Source organism: Gaeumannomyces tritici (assembly GCF_000145635.1).
Source record: "Gaeumannomyces tritici R3-111a-1 unplaced genomic scaffold supercont2.6, whole genome shotgun sequence".
In the NCBI taxonomy this organism is placed as follows: domain Eukaryota; kingdom Fungi; phylum Ascomycota; class Sordariomycetes; order Magnaporthales; family Magnaporthaceae; genus Gaeumannomyces; species Gaeumannomyces tritici.
Window position 1 is genome coordinate 2,660,223 of NW_008804550.1, and position 17,061 is coordinate 2,677,283.

Genomic DNA, 17,061 nt, shown 5'->3' on the forward strand with positions numbered 1-17,061 from the left:
ATGAGCCGGGCAGCCCCCTGTCTCCGAAGCTAGCAGCTTTGCTATTTGGAGATGGCAGCCTCTTCGAGATTACCCGAACTTGTTTGGGATGACCTCACCTAAGATTAGGACGATGGAGCCGACAGCTTTTGTTACTTTGGTGCCCGCCATTACTTTCCTTTGTTATTTCCTTCCTTCTTTGTTCCCCTCTTTCTTCATCGATGTTGTTGAAGTAGCGCAGAGAGAGGGGTATGTCTGATCACACACAACCAGCACGATTGTCAAGTAGGTTGGCCGTTAGAGCAAAAAGATAACAAGACCAAAAAAATTTGAAAAAAAAAAACCAACAATAAGTGAGCCGCCGAAGCTGCTTAGCAGGTAGCACCCCGTGAACGTTTCTGGCATTACGAAGATAGCCTGCCCGGCAGATATTTCCTGTCCTCTTGTTGCGCTTTGAAGATGGGGAGGCAAGGCGGGGGTCGCATTGTGCTTTTTGTCTTCTTTGTGCTTGCGTCTCGAGCCACATCAGGAGACCGAGATCATTTGTCGATCTGGCCGCGGGTAAGGTCAAGGCCTTGCTTGAGGGGAACTTCATTGACGACGCCAGGTACATGATAGCCCTCTGATCAAAAATCTCTCTCCTGCCACAGAACAGCCGGCCGGACAGCTTAGTTGCTATATGGTTGCTTCAAGCAGTAAACTCATGCCACATTCACTTCCCTTGGTTATTTGAAGATTGGTTCGCGGATGCTAGCGCATACACCGTCATCTCCGGGAACACTTCCCAGTGTGACAGCACATCGGTTGCCACGAGCAAGCCTTGAGTGGAAGTAGATTATATGCCAGGAGAGTCAAGCGGTGTTGTACCGAAAAAAAGCCGGCGTGTTCTTTGGAATATCTCGTAGCTCGTCAATATTTCCAAAATGGCGTCGGGTAATTCCAGCGTACGCATTCTGCTCTTGGACACCACCTCGTGCTACAAGGGAGACACAGAATCCCTCCGAGTCTTAGCAGTGGGCGGTTGGTGCCGCTGTTTATGCCTCCTGGAACTTAAGGAGCGTAGCCTTCTAGCCGCAAGTCATCCCCATCCAAAATAACGAGATATTCGTCTGTAACACCAGTGTCAGTGCCGAGAACCCCACCAGTCCAGATCCAAGTATATGAAAACCTGTGAAGCCAAGAAACGAGCTGGATACTCACTCGCACGAATCTGGGTATGCCCAGCCGCCGCCAGGGCTTCCCTGACAGTGGTGTAGTCATCAAACACCTCCCTCTTGCTCGTCTCGCGAAAGTACCACGCCTGCTGCTTGGCGGTCTGGTACAGGCAGTCGAGAACCAGGGGGCTCACAGCGCGCACGCCGCCGCCGTGGCCCAGCATACCGACGATGCGGCGGGCGAGTGAGGCGACGCGCGGGCTGAGCGCCAGGAGGCCCTCGAGGGCCACTTGCTGCATCTCCAGCTGGCCGGGGGAGCCGACGTTGCCCTCGAAGCTGAGACACTCGGCGCAACTGTGGGCGTCGAACAGCGCCAGCTGCGTGCTGTAGGCGAGGCCCAGCGCCGGCAGCAGCGGCGCCAGCTGCGGGTCGCCCAGCGCGCCCGCCTCGTGGGCCACGGCCAAGGCGAAGGCCGTGGCGGCCCGCGCCAGCATCAGCGACTCGGCGTAGTAGGCGTCGTAGTCGTCCGGCCGGTGGTTGATGTGCAGCAGGACCCGGGAGAGCAGGCTCGCGGCCTGGCATGTGCGGGCGAAGGGGCATGCCGAGTTGTCCACCGCGGCTGAGACCGCCAGTGATGGGCGGATCCTTGGCTCCTGGATATGCTTGGCGATCAGCCTCTTCCTTGGAGACGTGATTAAAAGAGCACATGGGAACGTATGGCCATCGTTGGGGTGATGGTGGGCCTACCCCTGACTCCCAGGATCCTTCATCCATCGGCAACAGAGCATCTGGGCTCGGGCCGAGACACGAGAACGGGCGGTATTCGGGCCCTATGGTGATATATCTGAATTCGATCGCTCCAGAGTCAGTGACCGAGGAACTACATGGCTCTAGCACACGCGGAGCCGATCTAGACACGATCCATACCTGTCAAGCACAATGATTCCCCACCAGGTCCGGCGGGCCTCTTCGTGCTCGACCAACGAGGCTGTATGAGAAACAAGGAGCTTAGTTCCAAGGCACAATCAAGCAAATCGGGGCGAGATGGGGATGCTTCTATAAAAGACAAGCTCACTTCGGACGGGAAGCATCTGAGGTGCGCGGGTGTGGTCGTGGATCCCTATGGCTTGTCCCACCCTGGCACACATGGCCACGCTCATGAATGCGGAGGGATATATGGCATTGGAAATTTCGTAGTATGTCACCAAAAGCAAGGCTTGCAGCAGCCGGATGGAGAGGATCCCATTCGCCTCGAGACAGCTCAGAGCCCTCTTGGTCTTCCAATATAGCGATGCTTGAGTGGCCTCGCCCGTGCTGTAGCCCTCTAGGCTCTGACAGGAAAGACGTATCGCAACCAGAAGAACCTGGGTATCGGCTTTCGGGGGCTGGAAGCTGGCGGCCGCTAGGTCTTGGAGAAGCTTCAGCTTGGAGACTGGGCGCACGCACGCAATACATGCCGCGACGGCTTATGGTTAGAATACCATTAATGACGAGTGGTGTGCAAGAAATCAAGCCAGCCGATGTGTGACATCAAGCTAGCTGGATTCAATCTTATGGGCGAAAACACCGATCATATGAGAGCCCCTTCAAACCTATAGGGAATAGAGGATGGACCTCGGCGAAGTAGATTTGCACGCTTAACTGGACATCGGCCTTGTTTTCTACAAGCTCGACGATCTCGTGCGGAGGCTGGATGCGAGGTGTCTTGGTCACAGTGTTCCTTCTCCTGAACATATACGAGTCGAGGAAAAACAAGGCCACGGCGGGATCTCGTAGGGGCAGCTAGACGGACAGATACTGGTTGGTCTCCAGCTTCTATGTGGTAGCCTGTGAGGCTCAAGCGGCACTGACGGCGCAAGACTCACATGAGAGCCGGACACGGCTGACTGCGGCGAGTCTACCTCGCTGGGGTACTCGCACACACGGCGGCTCTTGAGGCAGAGCTGGCACGACGGAAGCTGGCGGGTGCATTTACGACGCTGACGGCGGCAGGTCGCGCAGGCCTGGCGGGCCAAGTTCTGGGGCTGCTCCGGATCCGACATGGCCGGATTGTATCTACGGAGGAGGGGGCGAGCGGGCTGCGGTGATGGGGAACTTTTTATTTGTGTACGTGGGGAGAAATGCAAGGCCAGCTTCGTTGTTGAGCGTCGTGATTCGAGGCTGCAGTCGTGGTGGCTGACTAAGTCGTCTTGATGCTCGTCTTACACGGATAATCAGTACTACTGCATGGGCCCGTCATATCAGCTTGCCTTTATTCCGATTCCAGCTGCTCAATACCACACAAGACGTCTGGGCTTGTGACTAGCCGGATGTGCGTGGGGATTTGAGGGTCTTTCTGGGATCCATATACTCCTTCTCCATGGACGATTTTAGAAGGGCTATCGCGGGCTCCTTCTTGATCACAACACCATAGTGAACGGATCATCAGCTCGTGGGAATCCGTGCGTGTAGGTTTGATGCATGTTCTTGGGGGTGGGGGCTGGCTTGCAGAGCACGGAATTCACTTGGGACTTCAAGGTCCTATATTTACTGCTAGCACCAAGCAGGTAACTTTGTTTTCCTTTTTTCTCTTTTGTTGTAGGGCCAACATCGGCAACGGCCCCAGTTCCTGGATTCGACGCCCCAAACGTCTATTTTGGCTTTCCCAGCCAAAGACCCACAGAATCTCAAAGAAGAACCGGGGTGTCGGCGCTAGCCCATATACGGCATTAGCCCCCACCTAGCTCGGCCTCCAGAGCTGCTCAACCGAACGATTTTTTTTATCACCGAATTGGAAATCGGCAAGCTTCAGCGTCATTGCTCAGCAAGCAATTTTTTTAAAACCTCCCGTCTTCCCGTCCACCTTCCCCTCCTCTAATCCCCACGAACTCTCTATAGCAGCACCTTTCTGCTGTGACTTTTCGGGGCCCTTGGTTCCGCCTGTCTGTTTCTATTTCCCATAAACTCCTTAATCCACACAATGCAGCGCGCACTAAGCAGCAGGACGCGGGCTTCGGTCCTGTCGTCGGCCGCAAAATACCGCCACACTGGCCTCTCCCAGCAGGTCCGGTTTGCGCACAAGGTAAGGATTGGTGATTGCTTTTCCTACAGCTTCTCAGGCAGCATCTGTACACTGCCGGCCCAGCTATCTGACAAGACCAAACATGGCTGACCTTGCCCCCCACCAAACGCACAGGAGCTCAAGTTCGGTGTCGACGCCCGTGCATCCCTCCTCGCCGGTGTCGACACTCTTGCCAAGGCCGTCTCGACCACGCTGGGCCCCAAGGGCCGCAACGTCCTGATCGAGTCTAGCTACGGCTCTCCCAAGATCACCAAAGGTATGCGCTCTTCTAGACATGTGCCCCGCCCCGCCTCTATAAGCTAGCAGACATGCTAACGTAGCCTTAGATGGTGTTACTGTCGCAAAGGCAATCACCCTGAAGGACAAGTTCGAGAACCTGGGCGCGAAGCTCCTGCAGGATGTCGCCTCCAAGACGAACGAGGTGGCCGGTGACGGCACCACCTCGGCCACCGTCCTGGCCCGCGCCATCTTCTCCGAGACGGTCAAGAACGTCGCAGCCGGCTGCAACCCCATGGACCTGCGCCGTGGCATCCAGGCCGCCGTCGACGCCGTCATCCAGTTCCTCCACCAGCACAAGCGCGATATCACGAGCGCCGAGGAGGTCGCCCAGGTCGCCACCATCAGCGCCAACGGCGACGTCCACGTCGGCAAGATGATTGCCAGCGCCATGGAGAAGGTCGGCAAGGAGGGTGTCATCACTGTCAAGGAGGGCAAGACCATGAACGACGAGCTCGAGGTCACCGAGGGCATGCGGTTCGACCGCGGCTTCGTGTCCCCCTACTTCATCACCGACCCCAAGGCCCAAAAGGTCGAATTCGAGAAGCCGCTCCTGCTGCTGTCCGAAAAGAAGATCTCCGCCGTCCAGGACATCATCCCCGCCCTCGAGATCTCGACCCAGCTCCGCAGGCCACTGGTTATCGTCGCCGAGGACATTGAAGGCGAGGCCCTTGCCGTCTGTATCCTGAACAAGCTCCGTGGCCAGCTCCAGGTCGCTGCCGTCAAGGCTCCCGGCTTCGGTGACAACCGCAAGTCGATCCTGGGAGATATCGCCGTGCTGACCAACGGCACCGTCTTCACCGACGAGCTCGATGTCAAGCTCGAGAAGGCCACCGTCGACCTGCTCGGTTCCACCGGCTCCATCACCATCACCAAGGAGGACACCATTGTTCTCAACGGCGAGGGCAGCAAGGACGCCATTGCGCAGAGGTGTGAGCAGATTCGCGGCGTCATGGCCGACCCCACCACCTCCGAGTACGAGAAGGAGAAGCTGCAGGAACGCCTCGCCAAGCTGTCGGGTGGCGTCGCCGTCATCAAGGTTGGCGGCTCGTCCGAGGTCGAGGTTGGCGAGAAGAAGGACCGGTTCGTTGATGCCCTCAACGCCACCCGCGCTGCCGTCGAGGAGGGCATTCTGCCCGGCGGTGGCACTGCCCTGCTGAAGGCGGCCAGCCAGGCCCTAGGCGACGTCAAGTCTGCCAACTTCGACCAGCAGCTCGGTGTTAGCATCATTAAGAACGCCATCACCAGGCCGGCACGGACCATTGTCGAGAACGCTGGTCTCGAGGGCTCCGTGATCGTCGGCAAACTCATGGATGAGTTTGGCACCGACTTCCACAAGGGCTACGACGCCGCCAAGGGCGAGTACGTGGACATGATCGAGGCTGGCATCGTCGACCCGCTCAAGGTTGTCCGGACCGGTCTTCTCGATGCCAGCGGTGTCGCATCGCTGCTCGGCACGACCGAGGTCGCCATTGTTGAGGCTCCCGAGGAGAAGGGCCCCGCCATGGGTGGTGGCATGGGCGGTATGGGCGGCATGGGTGGCATGGGCGGCATGATGTAAAGCGCGCACGGCCACCGACTCTACGGTGGGCTGACTGACCGACTGACACACAACAGCAGCGGCGGCGGCGGGACGACCAGCCCGCGCACTCTTTGTATTAACACGACGATCTCGGGACGCGGCTACGTGAAGGCATGCATGTATATGGGAGGTAACCCGGTGTTCAGAGTTGACGGATTCTCATTTTCGGCCATTTCCTGCGCGACTTCATCTCCCCTCTATTTCACCTTTTCACGTCTTGCCATGACCCCTGTTACTTATATCCACTCGCCAGCAAGGGGCGCGGTTCTGCCTGACCAGAGCTTCCGGCTGGTGATTTTGTACCATAGCCGTGTCGTGCGGATTAAAACAAAAAGAAGAAAACAGGCAGAAACCAAAAGAGATACCTTAACGTTTGCATATCCCGTTATTCATCCGTTCACCCATGGCCGATTGGATGGCTTAGCTTGTTGATTGGATCGGTGAAACGCCGTTGCTTCTCACGCCCCTCTGAGCTGACGCCATCTTCAGCCATAACTGACGTGAAGGGTGCTGTTGCAGACACGCGTCCTGGGCCGTCGTGACCTGAAAGCTGATGGGCGGCAAATAAGTGACATTGAAGCTATGGTTCAATCGCCATGCTCTTAGACTGGCTGCCTGGCCCCCTGGATGCTGTTATCCGTCTGTCTGCGGGTGCCGGTGCTATCCGTCGCTGGGCATGGATTAATTATCGTCTATCGCAACTGAACTTGGCCCGTCTCACAGCCAACCTCGAGGTTGACGACAACACACCCCGCCAATTGGCGCGCACTCTGCCCCACCAACGACAGCAGCAGCGACGCACCGGCAAGCAGCACAGCCCACCAGGGGGCCACCCAAGGCAACCATAGGCTGGTTTCGTTGCAAGCTGGGAACGGCCCAATCCACAACACCCCCCTCCTCAGCCTTTTATTACCCTGCCTGGTCCCCCGGCCGCATCATCCTCGAGCCAGCACCAAAAGCACCAAACCTCGTCGACTCGATTTGATTGACACTCACCACATAGACCACCGACCGGTATGTGCCTCTCTGGCGGGGTGTCCTCGCTGCCGTTACTCTTGTTTCTTGGCCAGGACCCCCGTCTCTCCTCTTCCCCCCGCCTGTGCTGGCCTCGGTTCTCTACAAGTGGCGGCGCTGGGCCCCGCCTCGACTGCCTGCTGGAGCCCATCTCGTGCCCCTATCAGGCTGCGCGCCGCCCTCTGTCCGCATGGACGCTGCACACACTCTCTCCACGCACGCCATCTTGCCTGACAGAGAAGGACTTGGGCCACATTAAGACGCCAACAGTAGCAGCAGACAGGTGCTGACCTAAAGCAAACCCGATCTCCACCCCGCCGTCTAGTCTAGAATCCGCTGCCGTTTTCTTATCAGCAAACTTTCTCTCCCGCGAACCCCAGCGGAAGCCGTCCAACTCCTCTCCACACCTCGCCTTTCCAAAACCGCGCACAAACATGGTGAGCTTTGCATCCCTGCCGCCTCGCTCGGGGCCCTCCGACGGCTGCCCGTCCGCCGTGCTTTACAGGCTGTCGCAGTGCTAATAAATCACCGTTTTTGCCAGTCTCAATCTGGGTTAGTAGCGACTCTCGTGACCCCACCTCGAAGCCTCTCCCCGTCGCCGACACCGACCATGATTGCCTCCCCCTTCTCCCCCGCCCCACGACGCCCGCACCTCGCCGTAACTGCGCCATAGGGGGACTGCGTCAAGGAGGGTGCGTCCGGTCTGCCTCCCACCAGGAAACTGCAGCCTTGGCGCGAAGGGGCAATCAGGAGGGGGTCGGCGGCAGCTGGCGTGGCTTCGGGACTGCCGCCTGCGTCGGATCCCGTCCATTGCATCGCTGCCGCAGACGCGGAGCCACGGTGACGCAGAAGATAAACTAACATGTGACTGTGCGCCCCTGCTGCGCCTTTGTGGGATGTTCTCAGAGCGACCGTTGCACAGGAGTGCATAGAGAAGTACAATGAGCTCAAGCTCGGCAAGAGCCTGAAGTACATCATCTTCAAACTGTCCGACGACAACAAGCAGATTGTTGTCGAGGAGGCTTCTGGTGACAACGACTGGGAGGCTTTCCGCAACAAGCTCATCAACGCCACTATCAAGTCGGCAACCGTAAGGCCACCCAAGAAACCATGGCCCTGACCTCGACGCGCCCGCATATGGCGGGTATCGCGTCGCTCTCTGGCCTTTTGCTGACCCTCGCTTTCTTGTCCCCCGACAGGGCGCCGTCAGCAAGGCTCCCCGCTATGCCATCTACGACTTCCAGTACAGCCTGTCGTCGGGTGAGGGTGAGAGGTAGGCTTGTAACCCGCCCTCTGGGTCCAGCGCTGGCAACCACACTTTAATCCACCGCTGAGCACACGCTGACGCCACTTCAACCCCGCAGGAACAAGATCACTTTCATCGCCTGGTCCCCCGATGATGCCAGCATCAAGGTTAGTCTCGCTCGGTATCCATATCTTTTCCTTCCCCTTGCCGATGAATCAACGCCCTCCATGTTTCAGTAGTGCTTCTCACTCACAAATTTCCCCAAACAGCCCAAGATGGTCTACGCCTCGTCCAAGGACGCCCTCAAGCGCTCGCTGAACGGCATCGCCTATGAGCTGCAAGCCAACGATGCCGACGATATCGAATATGACTCGGTCCTCAAGGCGGTTAGCAAGGGGCTGGCCTAAGGTGGCTGTTGCTCCCGTGGGGGCTCTCCAGTCTATTTTTCCGCTTACCGTTTGCGCCCACCTACCAAGCAAGCCAGGGAAGAGCCATGGATGTGGCTCGGGAAGGAGCTGGAGGATTGTCCAGGTCAAATGATTGTCAAGTCGGGATTATCAAAGGATAGAGGAGCGGCTGCGTCGAGTTTCTGAGGAGCCCCCTTGGCTTTGCTGCCTCGAGGGGTACTCAGGTCTCTCCAGCTGCCACACCAGAAACGATTGTCTTATGAGTACATTCGCAATTCCGAATGAATGAGAAAAACGACAGCTTCCTTACCAAGACCGGGCGGTGTCTAGTTTTCTTTTCCTCTGCAGCCTTGATCTCAAGTCGAACTTGCCATACGTCCTATCTTAAGGCAAGGTTTTTGAGCTTTGCTATTCACCATATAATCTATCCTTTCCATGCATTAAAATTCATCGGTATCATTAGGGGTCTATTGAGATGTCACAGCCCAGGGGGCAGCGTAATTTCCTACGACCTGTCCTCCCACGCTTTACGAAACGTGCTGGAAAGCTCGTCGACATACGTCTCGTCGCGTACCCTCTGCAGCAAGAAGCCCCTAAGGTCAACCCAGAACTCCTCGCTCTGCACGGCCTCGGCGCCGCTGACGCCCTGTGCCGTGGGTGCGGCAGCCGGCGAAGCCTGGTCCGCCGCCGCCGCGTCCTCCTCCGCCTTCGGGATGGCGGCTGCGGCGCCGCCGAGGACCATGACGGAGAACTCGACAAGGGTCTCATCGTCGGCGGCCACGAGGTCGCGCAGCACCTTGCTGTCGGCCACAGGCTTCTTCTTGTGCAACAGCTTGACCTTGTCGGCGCGGAGGCCGGCCTGGGCGGCCGCGGCGGTGCGAACGTCGAGGACCGAGGTGCCCAGCGGCTGCGACGTCAGCTTGATGTCGAGGGGCGGGTTCCGGAGCGACCGCAGGTGCACCGTCACGCTGCGCTCCTGGCCCGGGTTCGAGGGGCGGGCGCGCTTGCTCATGGGCTTGGGCATGCGTGGCATTATGTACTGTTTTTTTATGTTTGGGTTGGCGGCATGGTTAGCGACATCTCGGCCCACGAGGAAGGGTGCCGAGGAGAGAGAGAGCTATTAGCATCACTTACGGCCGACCGGGCGGGATAGTTTCGCGGGTCCTCGACATGGTCTGGCGACAGCTTTGCCGGCCGCGAGTCCAGCTGTGAGAGGAACGTGCTTGCGAATGCCACCTCGGCCATTTTGGGCGACGCTGCGAGGTTATGTGCGGTGAATGCGGTTGGCGGTTGGGTACCGTGAGCTGCCAAGTCGGTATGAAGGCGCAGTCGAGGGTCGAGGGCAGGAGGGATGGCGATGAATCCAAGATCGTCTCCAACGGCATAAAGTCAACTACTGTGGGTGACACCATCCAGCGTCGCACGCGCTGTCGAATGTGGGGACGGGCGCCGGCCAAGGACCCCGCCATGGAGCACCCCAAGCTCGCTGTGGCTGCAACCGTTGAGGTGCCACTTTTAGCGCCCTCGCGTCGTTCGTCTGGCACACAAACCTGCCAAGCAAGCCGTGAGATGCTTCACTTTTGACCCCTGGCACGTAATGCGACAACTTGAACATGTCCTCAAAATTTCGACATGGCAGATTCTGACCAGCCACGACCCTCCGACATGGCCGAAGGCGAGAAAATGTCCGCAATAGCTGGAGACACTGCCACAACGGCTCCAACGGCCCCCGGGGCAGGGGCGGGAAAAGGTGTCGTCAAGAAGCGCCAGGTGTCAAAGCAGGACGACCAGGTCATGGGCGTGAGTGGCTCGTCTCTCATATCTTCTCTTTCCCATGATTAAGTATCAACAAATCCTCAACTGTCGTCTTCCCGCCAGACCAATAACAGCAGCATCACCTCCAAAAGAAGTGTTGAGAAGATCTACTACCCGGACGAGCCTCACTTCTTCCGCTATTTCGTAAAGCGCTTCCAGCGCCGGGCCCCCGTCATCAACCGCGGCTACCACCTCCGCATGCACCTCATCGACTGTGCAGTTCGGGACTTCCTGGGCGCGCCTCTCGCCTCTGGGAAGAATACCAAGGCTGTAGTCAACCTTGGGTGTGGGAGGTCAGTCGGCCAGTCGCTTGTGGCTCCCCTCTTCCTCCTTCTCTCCCTTCTCCGGCTTGTCCTAGTCTCATACATCCCGTGACGAAACCAGCGACGTGCTGCCATGGCAGTGTCTCACTCGGTACCCGGACCTGTGTGACTCGGCCGTCTTTGTCGACGTCGACTTCTCCGACCTGATCTTGAAGAAGCGCGACGTCGTGATGGAAACGCCTCAACTCTGGAACCCGCTTGTCCCGCTTGAGACCATAGCGGGTGATCCAGTGCTCCTGCGCTCCCGGCGCTATTTTCAGATCGGGTGCGACCTCCGTGATGTTCCATCGCTGGAGTCCGCGTTAGCTTCCGTGGTCGATCTGACCCAGGCGTCGTTCTTGTTCGTGGCAGAGGTGTCCATCACATATATGCCAACCAACTATGCCGATGCCGTTATTCAGTGGGCTAGCACTCTGGGTGACTGTGAGCTTCATCTTCCTGTCTTTCGTCTGTGTCGTGGAAACAAATCGGTGGGATGTTGACGGTGCTGACCTGCACCAGCCAACTTTTGCCTTCTCGAACAAGTACTGCCAGATGGGCCCGAGCACCCATTTGCGCAAACAATGATACGGCATTTCGAGAGGCTGAACACGCCTTTGAAATCCATAGACAAGTACCGGACCTTGTCGGACCAAAGGAACCGCTTTGTGGGGCGAGGCTGGCTCGAGGTTGCGTGCTGCTCGCTTTGGGATGCCTGGTCCAGTGACCAGTTCTTATCCGAGGCTGAACGCTGCGGGCTGGATACGGTAGAGCTTTTTGATGAATGGGAAGAGTTTTCACTCTTTGGGAGCCACTATATGCTCCTCCAAGCCTCAACCTCTCAGGCCATACGGGCGCCATCAGAAGAGACCCCTCCTCATACTAATTCACCGCCTCTACCATCAGTGCGTGCCCGCGTCAGTTTCTCGGAGCAGCAAGGTACCCAAGGGCCGCGGCGTTTCGGCAGGGCCATGACCTTTCCCGACGTGCTAGGCCGGCATCTCATCGCCGACGTCCTTGGTATGGGCTCCAACGGTAGGCTGCGATCTGTCGACCTGTACACCCCTGACGGGAAGACCCAGGAGCCCATTTTGCGAGCCGCCAGCGGCCCTTCTAGCAGGGTATGCCACTCCCTAACAGATATTGGGGAGCACAGCGCGCTCCTGGTTGGTGGCAGGACTTCGCCTTCCAGCCCCATGGCCGATGCTTGGGTTTTCGAGAAGACTGCCAGGAGCTGGCGGCGGCTCCACGGAACTCATGAGCTGCCGGTCCCGCTCTGCCGCCACACGGCCGTCAGGCTCGGTCACTCCAGCATGGTGCTTGTTCTCGGCGGCAAGACTGGGCCGTCTGCGATATTTGATGGATACCTCCTGTACCACCCTGACCGAGGCTGGATGAGATGCCGTGTTGCTAGGTCGTCGATCCCCACACCGGTTTTCGGTGCGCTTGCTTTCTGTTCGTCCAGGGCTCCGCGAGGGTCTACCACGTTTTCGGGTGTGTATGCTGGCGGCATCGGAGAGGGCGGAACCATTCAGGACCAAGTGCTGCTCTGGGAGCTAAATGTCTCTGACATTGCTGTGAGTTTGGCTAGTCGCTACCACGTAATCAAGGCTCCTTCTTTCGGTCAGGCTAACACCCGTAATCCAGGCCCCGGAGTTGCACTTCAGAGATATCGAGAAGGTTCAGCCCAGCTACCGTGCCCTTGTGGCGAGATTCGGCGCAAACTGCGTTCCGCTCGGCCATGGCTTCCATCTAGTGGCCGGGGGCGTGGACGTGTCCGGCCTTGTGCGGCAGGATCACGATCTTTTGGTGCTGCGCGAAGAGTCGCTCACTGGCGATCTAATAGTCTGCCGCTTGGACATATCTGATCCGAGCTTACCCCGTCCCTTGCTCATCGGCTCGTGTGCTGCGGCATTCCCGGGCAGCATAGTTCTGCTTGGAGGAGGCGCTACATGCTTCTCGATGGGAACCTTCTGGACGAAGGGCACATACGCTATCAACTTTCATCCTGGCCATCTAGCGACCTCTCTTTCTCCCTCTGAGAAGCCTCGGAGATGTCTAGACTTGCCTACATCTGACGCCATTGATGAGGGTCTGGACGAGAAAATCGAGACCTGGGGCTGCGCCGAGACAGCGACGCTGGTTGAAGCTGACAAGCCAGCAGCTGCCTCGTTCAAAGCCGTTGAGGCAAGGCCAATCCCTCGCGTTAGGCTCACATCAGAGGCGCAATTTGTCCAAATCGTACGCGAGGGAAAGCCAGCGGTGATGGAAGGGGTCAACATCGGAGCTTGCACCGACAAATGGACCCCTACCTACATGACCTCGGCAGTCGGTGGCGACAGAGAAGTAAGTCGGGCAGGGCTGGCGAGCGTCCTTGTGGCATAGCGAACAAAGCTAACGTGAAGACAAAGGTGGTTGTTCACGAGGCTCAAGGGCAGTTGATGGACTTCAACGCCAAGAACTTTCGCTATACGAATAAAAAGTTCTCGGAGCTCGTCGACGAGATGGAGAGGGGTGGTAGACTTTACCTTCGCGCGCTGTCGAGCAACGAGCCTGCATCGCGACCGGCAAATCTGCAGGAGGACTTCCCCCTGCTTGCCTGCGACTTTGCACTACCGGCCGAGATGGCGCTGGTTGTGCAAAACCTCTTCAGCTCGGTGCTGCGCATGTCGGGTCCGGTGAACATGTGGCTGCACTACGACGTGATGGCGAACGTCTACACCCAAGTTCGAGGCTCGAAGCGCTTTCTCCTATTCCCGCCCGGCGACGTGGCCGAGCTGTCCATCGGCGCCGGGGGCTCTAGCTCCAGCATCGACGCGTTCGCCGGGCTACTCGACGGCGGGCTGTCCTCGCACACGCGGCCGCAGGAGGCGGTGGTGGGCCCGGGCGACGTCCTGTACCTGCCGCCGTTTTGGCTGCACACGGCGACACCGGTGGCGGGAACGGGCGCCAGCGTCGCCGTCAACGTCTTTTTCCGCAACCAGGACGACAAGAGCTACGCGGCGGGCAAGGACGTGTACGGGAACAGGGACCTTGCCGCGTACGAGAGGGCGCGCAAGGACGTGGGACGCATCATTGGCGGCTTCGAAGGCGTGCCTGCGGACGCGAGGGAGTTTTACCTGCTCAGGCTTGCTCAAGAGCTGCGGCAAGGTGTGAACCCTTGAGGGCGAGCACACAGCCCAGGAGGGAGCACAGCCGTTGCAGAGATGGGAAGACAAAACACGAATAAAACCCCAAACTCGCAATTACAATTGCCATGCCAATTGATATGCACCAAACAGGCACTCAACATGCAGCCAGGCAACACAATTGTTTTGGGCTGCCGGGGCTTGATGGCGTTGAAATGGAACATTGCTAGCCAAGGCCAGCCAGCCAATGGAGGCTAACAGCCGAGAGGCTTATCACAGGGCGCAGCGCAGTCCCACTCAGCCACTTACTACCCCGACTGTCATCGGCTCGACGCCAGACCCGATAGGCACCGAAATTACTTGAGCTAAGCACCAAGGCTCCCGTCGGTGTCGGTAGAACCCCGCCCGCAGATGACAGCAGTCGGCCGGAGCTGCATGCATAGTGACATCACGCGGGCTGTGGCAGTTGACCCCACGCGCGGAAACCGGGCGAAAACTAACAAGAACAGCGCCTTGTCCACACCAGACTGCAGCAAACGGCCATCGTAGGCTCCCGCTTAAGACCCGGGCTGGGTGCTGCTCCCTGCAGGACTCGACCCTCCCGACGCGAGCACGTGTGACGGCTGAAGCGGACTGGCGGGCGGGTGGCACTGCCGAAACCGTGCGTGCATTGCGCCGGGCGACTGCAGTCTGAACAAGTCTGGCACAGCGCTCCTTTTTTTTTCGGATGCGCTGCGGCGGTGGCTGACCAAGACTTAAATCTTTTTGTTTTGTCCCTGCTGACAACTTTTTTTGTGTCGGACCTGCATCCACTCTATCCATTCCTCCTCCTCCTACTCCTGTTCCAACTCCCAGTCCAAGCAAAACACTCTTTTTGTCCATAGTAATCACCCCTCGGATTTCAGGCTCACACCCATCCAAGAGCTCTTTTTCTTTTTATTCTTCCTATATACTCCACCCAGCGCGGGCCCGTGGCCATGCCCCGTCACGACGGCCGTGATGATGAGGGGTTCCGCGACAGCTACTACGACGTGGACGGCGGCCGACCCAGCGGCTACCACCTCCAACCTCCAGCGCCGAGCCAGCAGCGGCGCCCCCGGTCCGTCCCGCCGCCCTCGGCCGCCGTGGTCGAGCGCAGCTACATGATGACGCCCGCCACGCGCTCCAACAGCCGGACGCGGAGCCGGGGCCGCGACCGTAGTCGCAGCCGTAGTCGCAGCCGCAGCCACAGCCGTTGTAGGGGCGCCGCCCGGGACTCGCACTCGCGCGGCCGCGACGGGCCCGTCGAGAAGGCGGAGCGGGCTGTCAAGAACAGTTTCACTTCGTCAAACTCGGGCCTCGGCATCGGCATCCTGGGCGCCATCGTCGGCGGGCTGGCGGCCAGGCACGCCAGCGACTCGGCGCCCAAGCACCGCCACTCCTCCAGCGGCGGCCACCACCACCACGGCAGCAGTAGCGGCAGCAGTGAGAGGGAGCGCGACCAGCGGATGCTCATGTCGACGCTCGTCGGCGCGGCCGTCGGCGGCCTCGGCGCAAACGCGCTCGAGCGCCGCCTCGAGATCAACCGCGAGCGGGAGGACGAGGCCAGGGGCAGGGCTGGCGGCGGCGGGCATCATCACCACCACCACCACCATCACCGGCACCACGACGACGAGGCGCATCATCATCACCACAGCCACCACCGGCGTCATCACCACTCCCGCCACGACGACATCGACCACGTGTATGACGACGAGCGTCCCGTGCGGAGGCGCCGGAGCCTGGACGATCCGGAGAGGAGGCAGTACCGCCCGTTGGATTACCGCCCCTAGGGGGTGTCTCTAATTTGATGCATTTTGACTAATCGGGGTTTCATTCGTGCTTTGCTCAACCTTCCCGTCTGTAAACCTTCTATATCCTCTCGAGTTTCTCATAAGCTTTCCTTTGTATCTCGAATGTGTCAATTTCCCCCTTGGTCGGCAAAGCAAAACGCCTGGATATCTACCTAGCCTGGTCATGCCCATCCTGCCGTCGAGCTCTCCGCGCCCACGTTTGGGCCGCGTCAGCAAATCCTCGGTAGCCCTAATGAAGAATGATTTAACGAGACGAGCAACGAATCTCCTGAAAAGAAACCTCCAACCAAAGCTCCTGCGCCGGGAAATTCAAAGCCCCAAATTCCCCCTTTCCTTATTCCTCGATGTTCATACAATGCCATTATACAACGCTTTTGGTTTCCTTTTGATTTCCTGTCTCCTTTCCCTCCCGGGCTCTGTATTATGTAGGAAACGAAAGCGAAAGCTTTTCCAACATGATGTCTCGTAAACATCAGCCATGAATCGTAGAAGCAAGGGGCTGCCAATGCCCCCTTGGATCAAGTCCACTACTTAGGCCCAAGGCCGCGACCACCTCAGAAACGGCGGTAAATAACCTTCTCCTCCATCCGACCCTCCGAGTTCTGGCGGCGATGGTAGGAACCGGGCCCCTGGCCGCCGCGGTGGCGGTCAAAGCCGGGCAGGGCGTCCTGGGCGGGCAGGCGCTCTCCCATTTCGCGCTGGAACTGCCTCGGCGTCTGAGGTGGAGCCCTCTTGGGCGGCGGCGAAGGCGGGCGGCCGTGGTAGTGGCGGTCCTGAATGCCCTTCTCGCGGGCAAGCACCAGCTTGAAGAAGCGGACGGCCTGGTGCAGCTGCATCTGCAGGTGGTCCGGGCAGCCGAGGATGTTGAACAGCTTCTGGGCGTCGAGCAGCTGCTTGGCCATGACGAGGTCGGGCTGGCAAAAGGTGCGGACGCGCATGGCGCGGGCGTCGGCGCGCATCATCTCGAGCACGCCCGTGACGGCGGCGGCCGACGCGCACCCCTCGCCGTAGAACCTGAAGTCGTGCAGGTGCAGCAGCACCAGCTCGAGCTGCGTCTCGACGTCGTAGCGGAACCCGACGACGCGCGGGCGGCCCTTGTGGCGCCACGCCTCGGCCACCTTGTTGAGCGCGACGGGCCGCAGCCGCCCGGCGTTGAACTGCGCCGTGATGTAGGCCTCGAGCGCCGTCGTGACGAGGTACTCGAGCTCGCAGTAAAAGACGCTCTGCTCGCGCGGGTCTAGCGATATGTCGAGCCGCGACACGGC

At 59.0% G+C, this 17,061-nt stretch overlaps 7 protein-coding genes across 7 annotated transcripts in view; 4 read left to right on the plus strand and 3 right to left on the minus strand.

The window, feature by feature from the left end:
* Nucleotides 1–364: 364 nt before the first annotated feature.
* On the minus strand, nucleotides 365–3,719 carry GGTG_11264 (hypothetical protein). The gene is made up of 7 exons (XM_009229149.1): nucleotides 2,999–3,719; nucleotides 2,726–2,915; nucleotides 2,209–2,565; nucleotides 2,061–2,121; nucleotides 1,881–1,977; nucleotides 1,180–1,786; nucleotides 365–1,088 (listed from the first exon to the last, which is right to left on the minus strand). The coding sequence occupies exons 1-7, from the start codon at nucleotides 3,173–3,175 to the stop codon at nucleotides 1,030–1,032; spliced, it is 1,548 nt and encodes a 515-aa protein (XP_009227413.1). The 5' UTR covers nucleotides 3,176–3,719; the 3' UTR covers nucleotides 365–1,029.
* A 215-nt stretch (nucleotides 3,720–3,934) lies between these two features.
* On the plus strand, nucleotides 3,935–6,517 carry GGTG_11265 (heat shock protein 60). Its single transcript, XM_009229150.1, has 3 exons — nucleotides 3,935–4,194; nucleotides 4,309–4,450; nucleotides 4,521–6,517. The coding sequence occupies exons 1-3, from the start codon at nucleotides 4,093–4,095 to the stop codon at nucleotides 6,029–6,031; spliced, it is 1,755 nt and encodes a 584-aa protein (XP_009227414.1). The 5' UTR covers nucleotides 3,935–4,092; the 3' UTR covers nucleotides 6,032–6,517.
* A 453-nt stretch (nucleotides 6,518–6,970) lies between these two features.
* GGTG_11266 (cofilin) lies at nucleotides 6,971–9,201 on the plus strand. The gene is made up of 7 exons (XM_009229151.1): nucleotides 6,971–7,066; nucleotides 7,392–7,503; nucleotides 7,608–7,618; nucleotides 7,973–8,156; nucleotides 8,266–8,339; nucleotides 8,431–8,479; nucleotides 8,582–9,201. The coding sequence occupies exons 2-7, from the start codon at nucleotides 7,501–7,503 to the stop codon at nucleotides 8,717–8,719; spliced, it is 459 nt and encodes a 152-aa protein (XP_009227415.1). The 5' UTR covers nucleotides 6,971–7,066; nucleotides 7,392–7,500; the 3' UTR covers nucleotides 8,720–9,201.
* On the minus strand, nucleotides 9,096–10,157 carry GGTG_11267 (hypothetical protein). Its single transcript, XM_009229152.1, has 2 exons — nucleotides 9,854–10,157; nucleotides 9,096–9,758 (listed from the first exon to the last, which is right to left on the minus strand). Exons 1-2 carry the CDS (start codon nucleotides 9,962–9,964, stop codon nucleotides 9,225–9,227), a joined length of 645 nt encoding a protein of 214 aa, XP_009227416.1. The 5' UTR covers nucleotides 9,965–10,157; the 3' UTR covers nucleotides 9,096–9,224.
* A 194-nt stretch (nucleotides 10,158–10,351) lies between these two features.
* GGTG_11268 (leucine carboxyl methyltransferase 2) lies at nucleotides 10,352–14,000 on the plus strand (the record flags this gene model as incomplete). Its single annotated transcript, XM_009229153.1, has 6 exons — nucleotides 10,352–10,519; nucleotides 10,598–10,827; nucleotides 10,919–11,280; nucleotides 11,359–12,413; nucleotides 12,484–13,182; nucleotides 13,248–14,000. The coding sequence occupies 6 exons, from the start codon at nucleotides 10,352–10,354 to the stop codon at nucleotides 13,998–14,000; spliced, it is 3,267 nt and encodes a 1,088-aa protein (XP_009227417.1).
* Nucleotides 14,001–14,941: 941 nt separating this feature from the next.
* On the plus strand, nucleotides 14,942–15,775 carry GGTG_11269 (hypothetical protein; the record flags this gene model as incomplete). The annotated part of the gene is made up of 1 exon (XM_009229154.1): nucleotides 14,942–15,775. The coding sequence occupies one exon, from the start codon at nucleotides 14,942–14,944 to the stop codon at nucleotides 15,773–15,775; it is 834 nt and encodes a 277-aa protein (XP_009227418.1).
* A 575-nt stretch (nucleotides 15,776–16,350) lies between these two features.
* GGTG_11270 (hypothetical protein) overlaps nucleotides 16,351–17,061 on the minus strand; it is a gene marked incomplete at both ends in the record, with an annotated part of 2,515 nt that continues 1,804 nt past the window's right edge. Inside the window, one exon of the mRNA XM_009229155.1 lies at nucleotides 16,351–17,019. Coding sequence (XP_009227419.1) covers nucleotides 16,351–17,019 — 669 coding nt within the window. The remainder of the gene's footprint in view (nucleotides 17,020–17,061) is intronic.

Coding starts and splice junctions, on each gene's coding strand:
- GGTG_11264 (XM_009229149.1), bottom strand. CDS start 3,175: ATGTCGGATCCGGAGCAGCCCCAGAACTTGGCCCGCCAGGCCTGCGCG. Junction 1,787..1,880: donor AAGGATCCTGGGAGTCAGGG/GTAGGCCCACCA, acceptor AAGCATATCCAG/GAGCCAAGGATCCGCCCATC. Junction 1,089..1,179: donor GCATACCCAGATTCGTGCGA/GTGAGTATCCAG, acceptor CTGGTGTTACAG/ACGAATATCTCGTTATTTTG.
- GGTG_11265 (XM_009229150.1), top strand. CDS start 4,093: ATGCAGCGCGCACTAAGCAGCAGGACGCGGGCTTCGGTCCTGTCGTCG. Junction 4,195..4,308: donor AGGTCCGGTTTGCGCACAAG/GTAAGGATTGGT, acceptor CCAAACGCACAG/GAGCTCAAGTTCGGTGTCGA. Junction 4,451..4,520: donor CTCTCCCAAGATCACCAAAG/GTATGCGCTCTT, acceptor ACGTAGCCTTAG/ATGGTGTTACTGTCGCAAAG.
- GGTG_11266 (XM_009229151.1), top strand. Junction 8,157..8,265: donor CCACTATCAAGTCGGCAACC/GTAAGGCCACCC, acceptor GTCCCCCGACAG/GGCGCCGTCAGCAAGGCTCC. Junction 8,340..8,430: donor TCGTCGGGTGAGGGTGAGAG/GTAGGCTTGTAA, acceptor TCAACCCCGCAG/GAACAAGATCACTTTCATCG.
- GGTG_11267 (XM_009229152.1), bottom strand. CDS start 9,964: ATGGCCGAGGTGGCATTCGCAAGCACGTTCCTCTCACAGCTGGACTCG. Junction 9,759..9,853: donor ACTATCCCGCCCGGTCGGCC/GTAAGTGATGCT, acceptor ATAAAAAAACAG/TACATAATGCCACGCATGCC.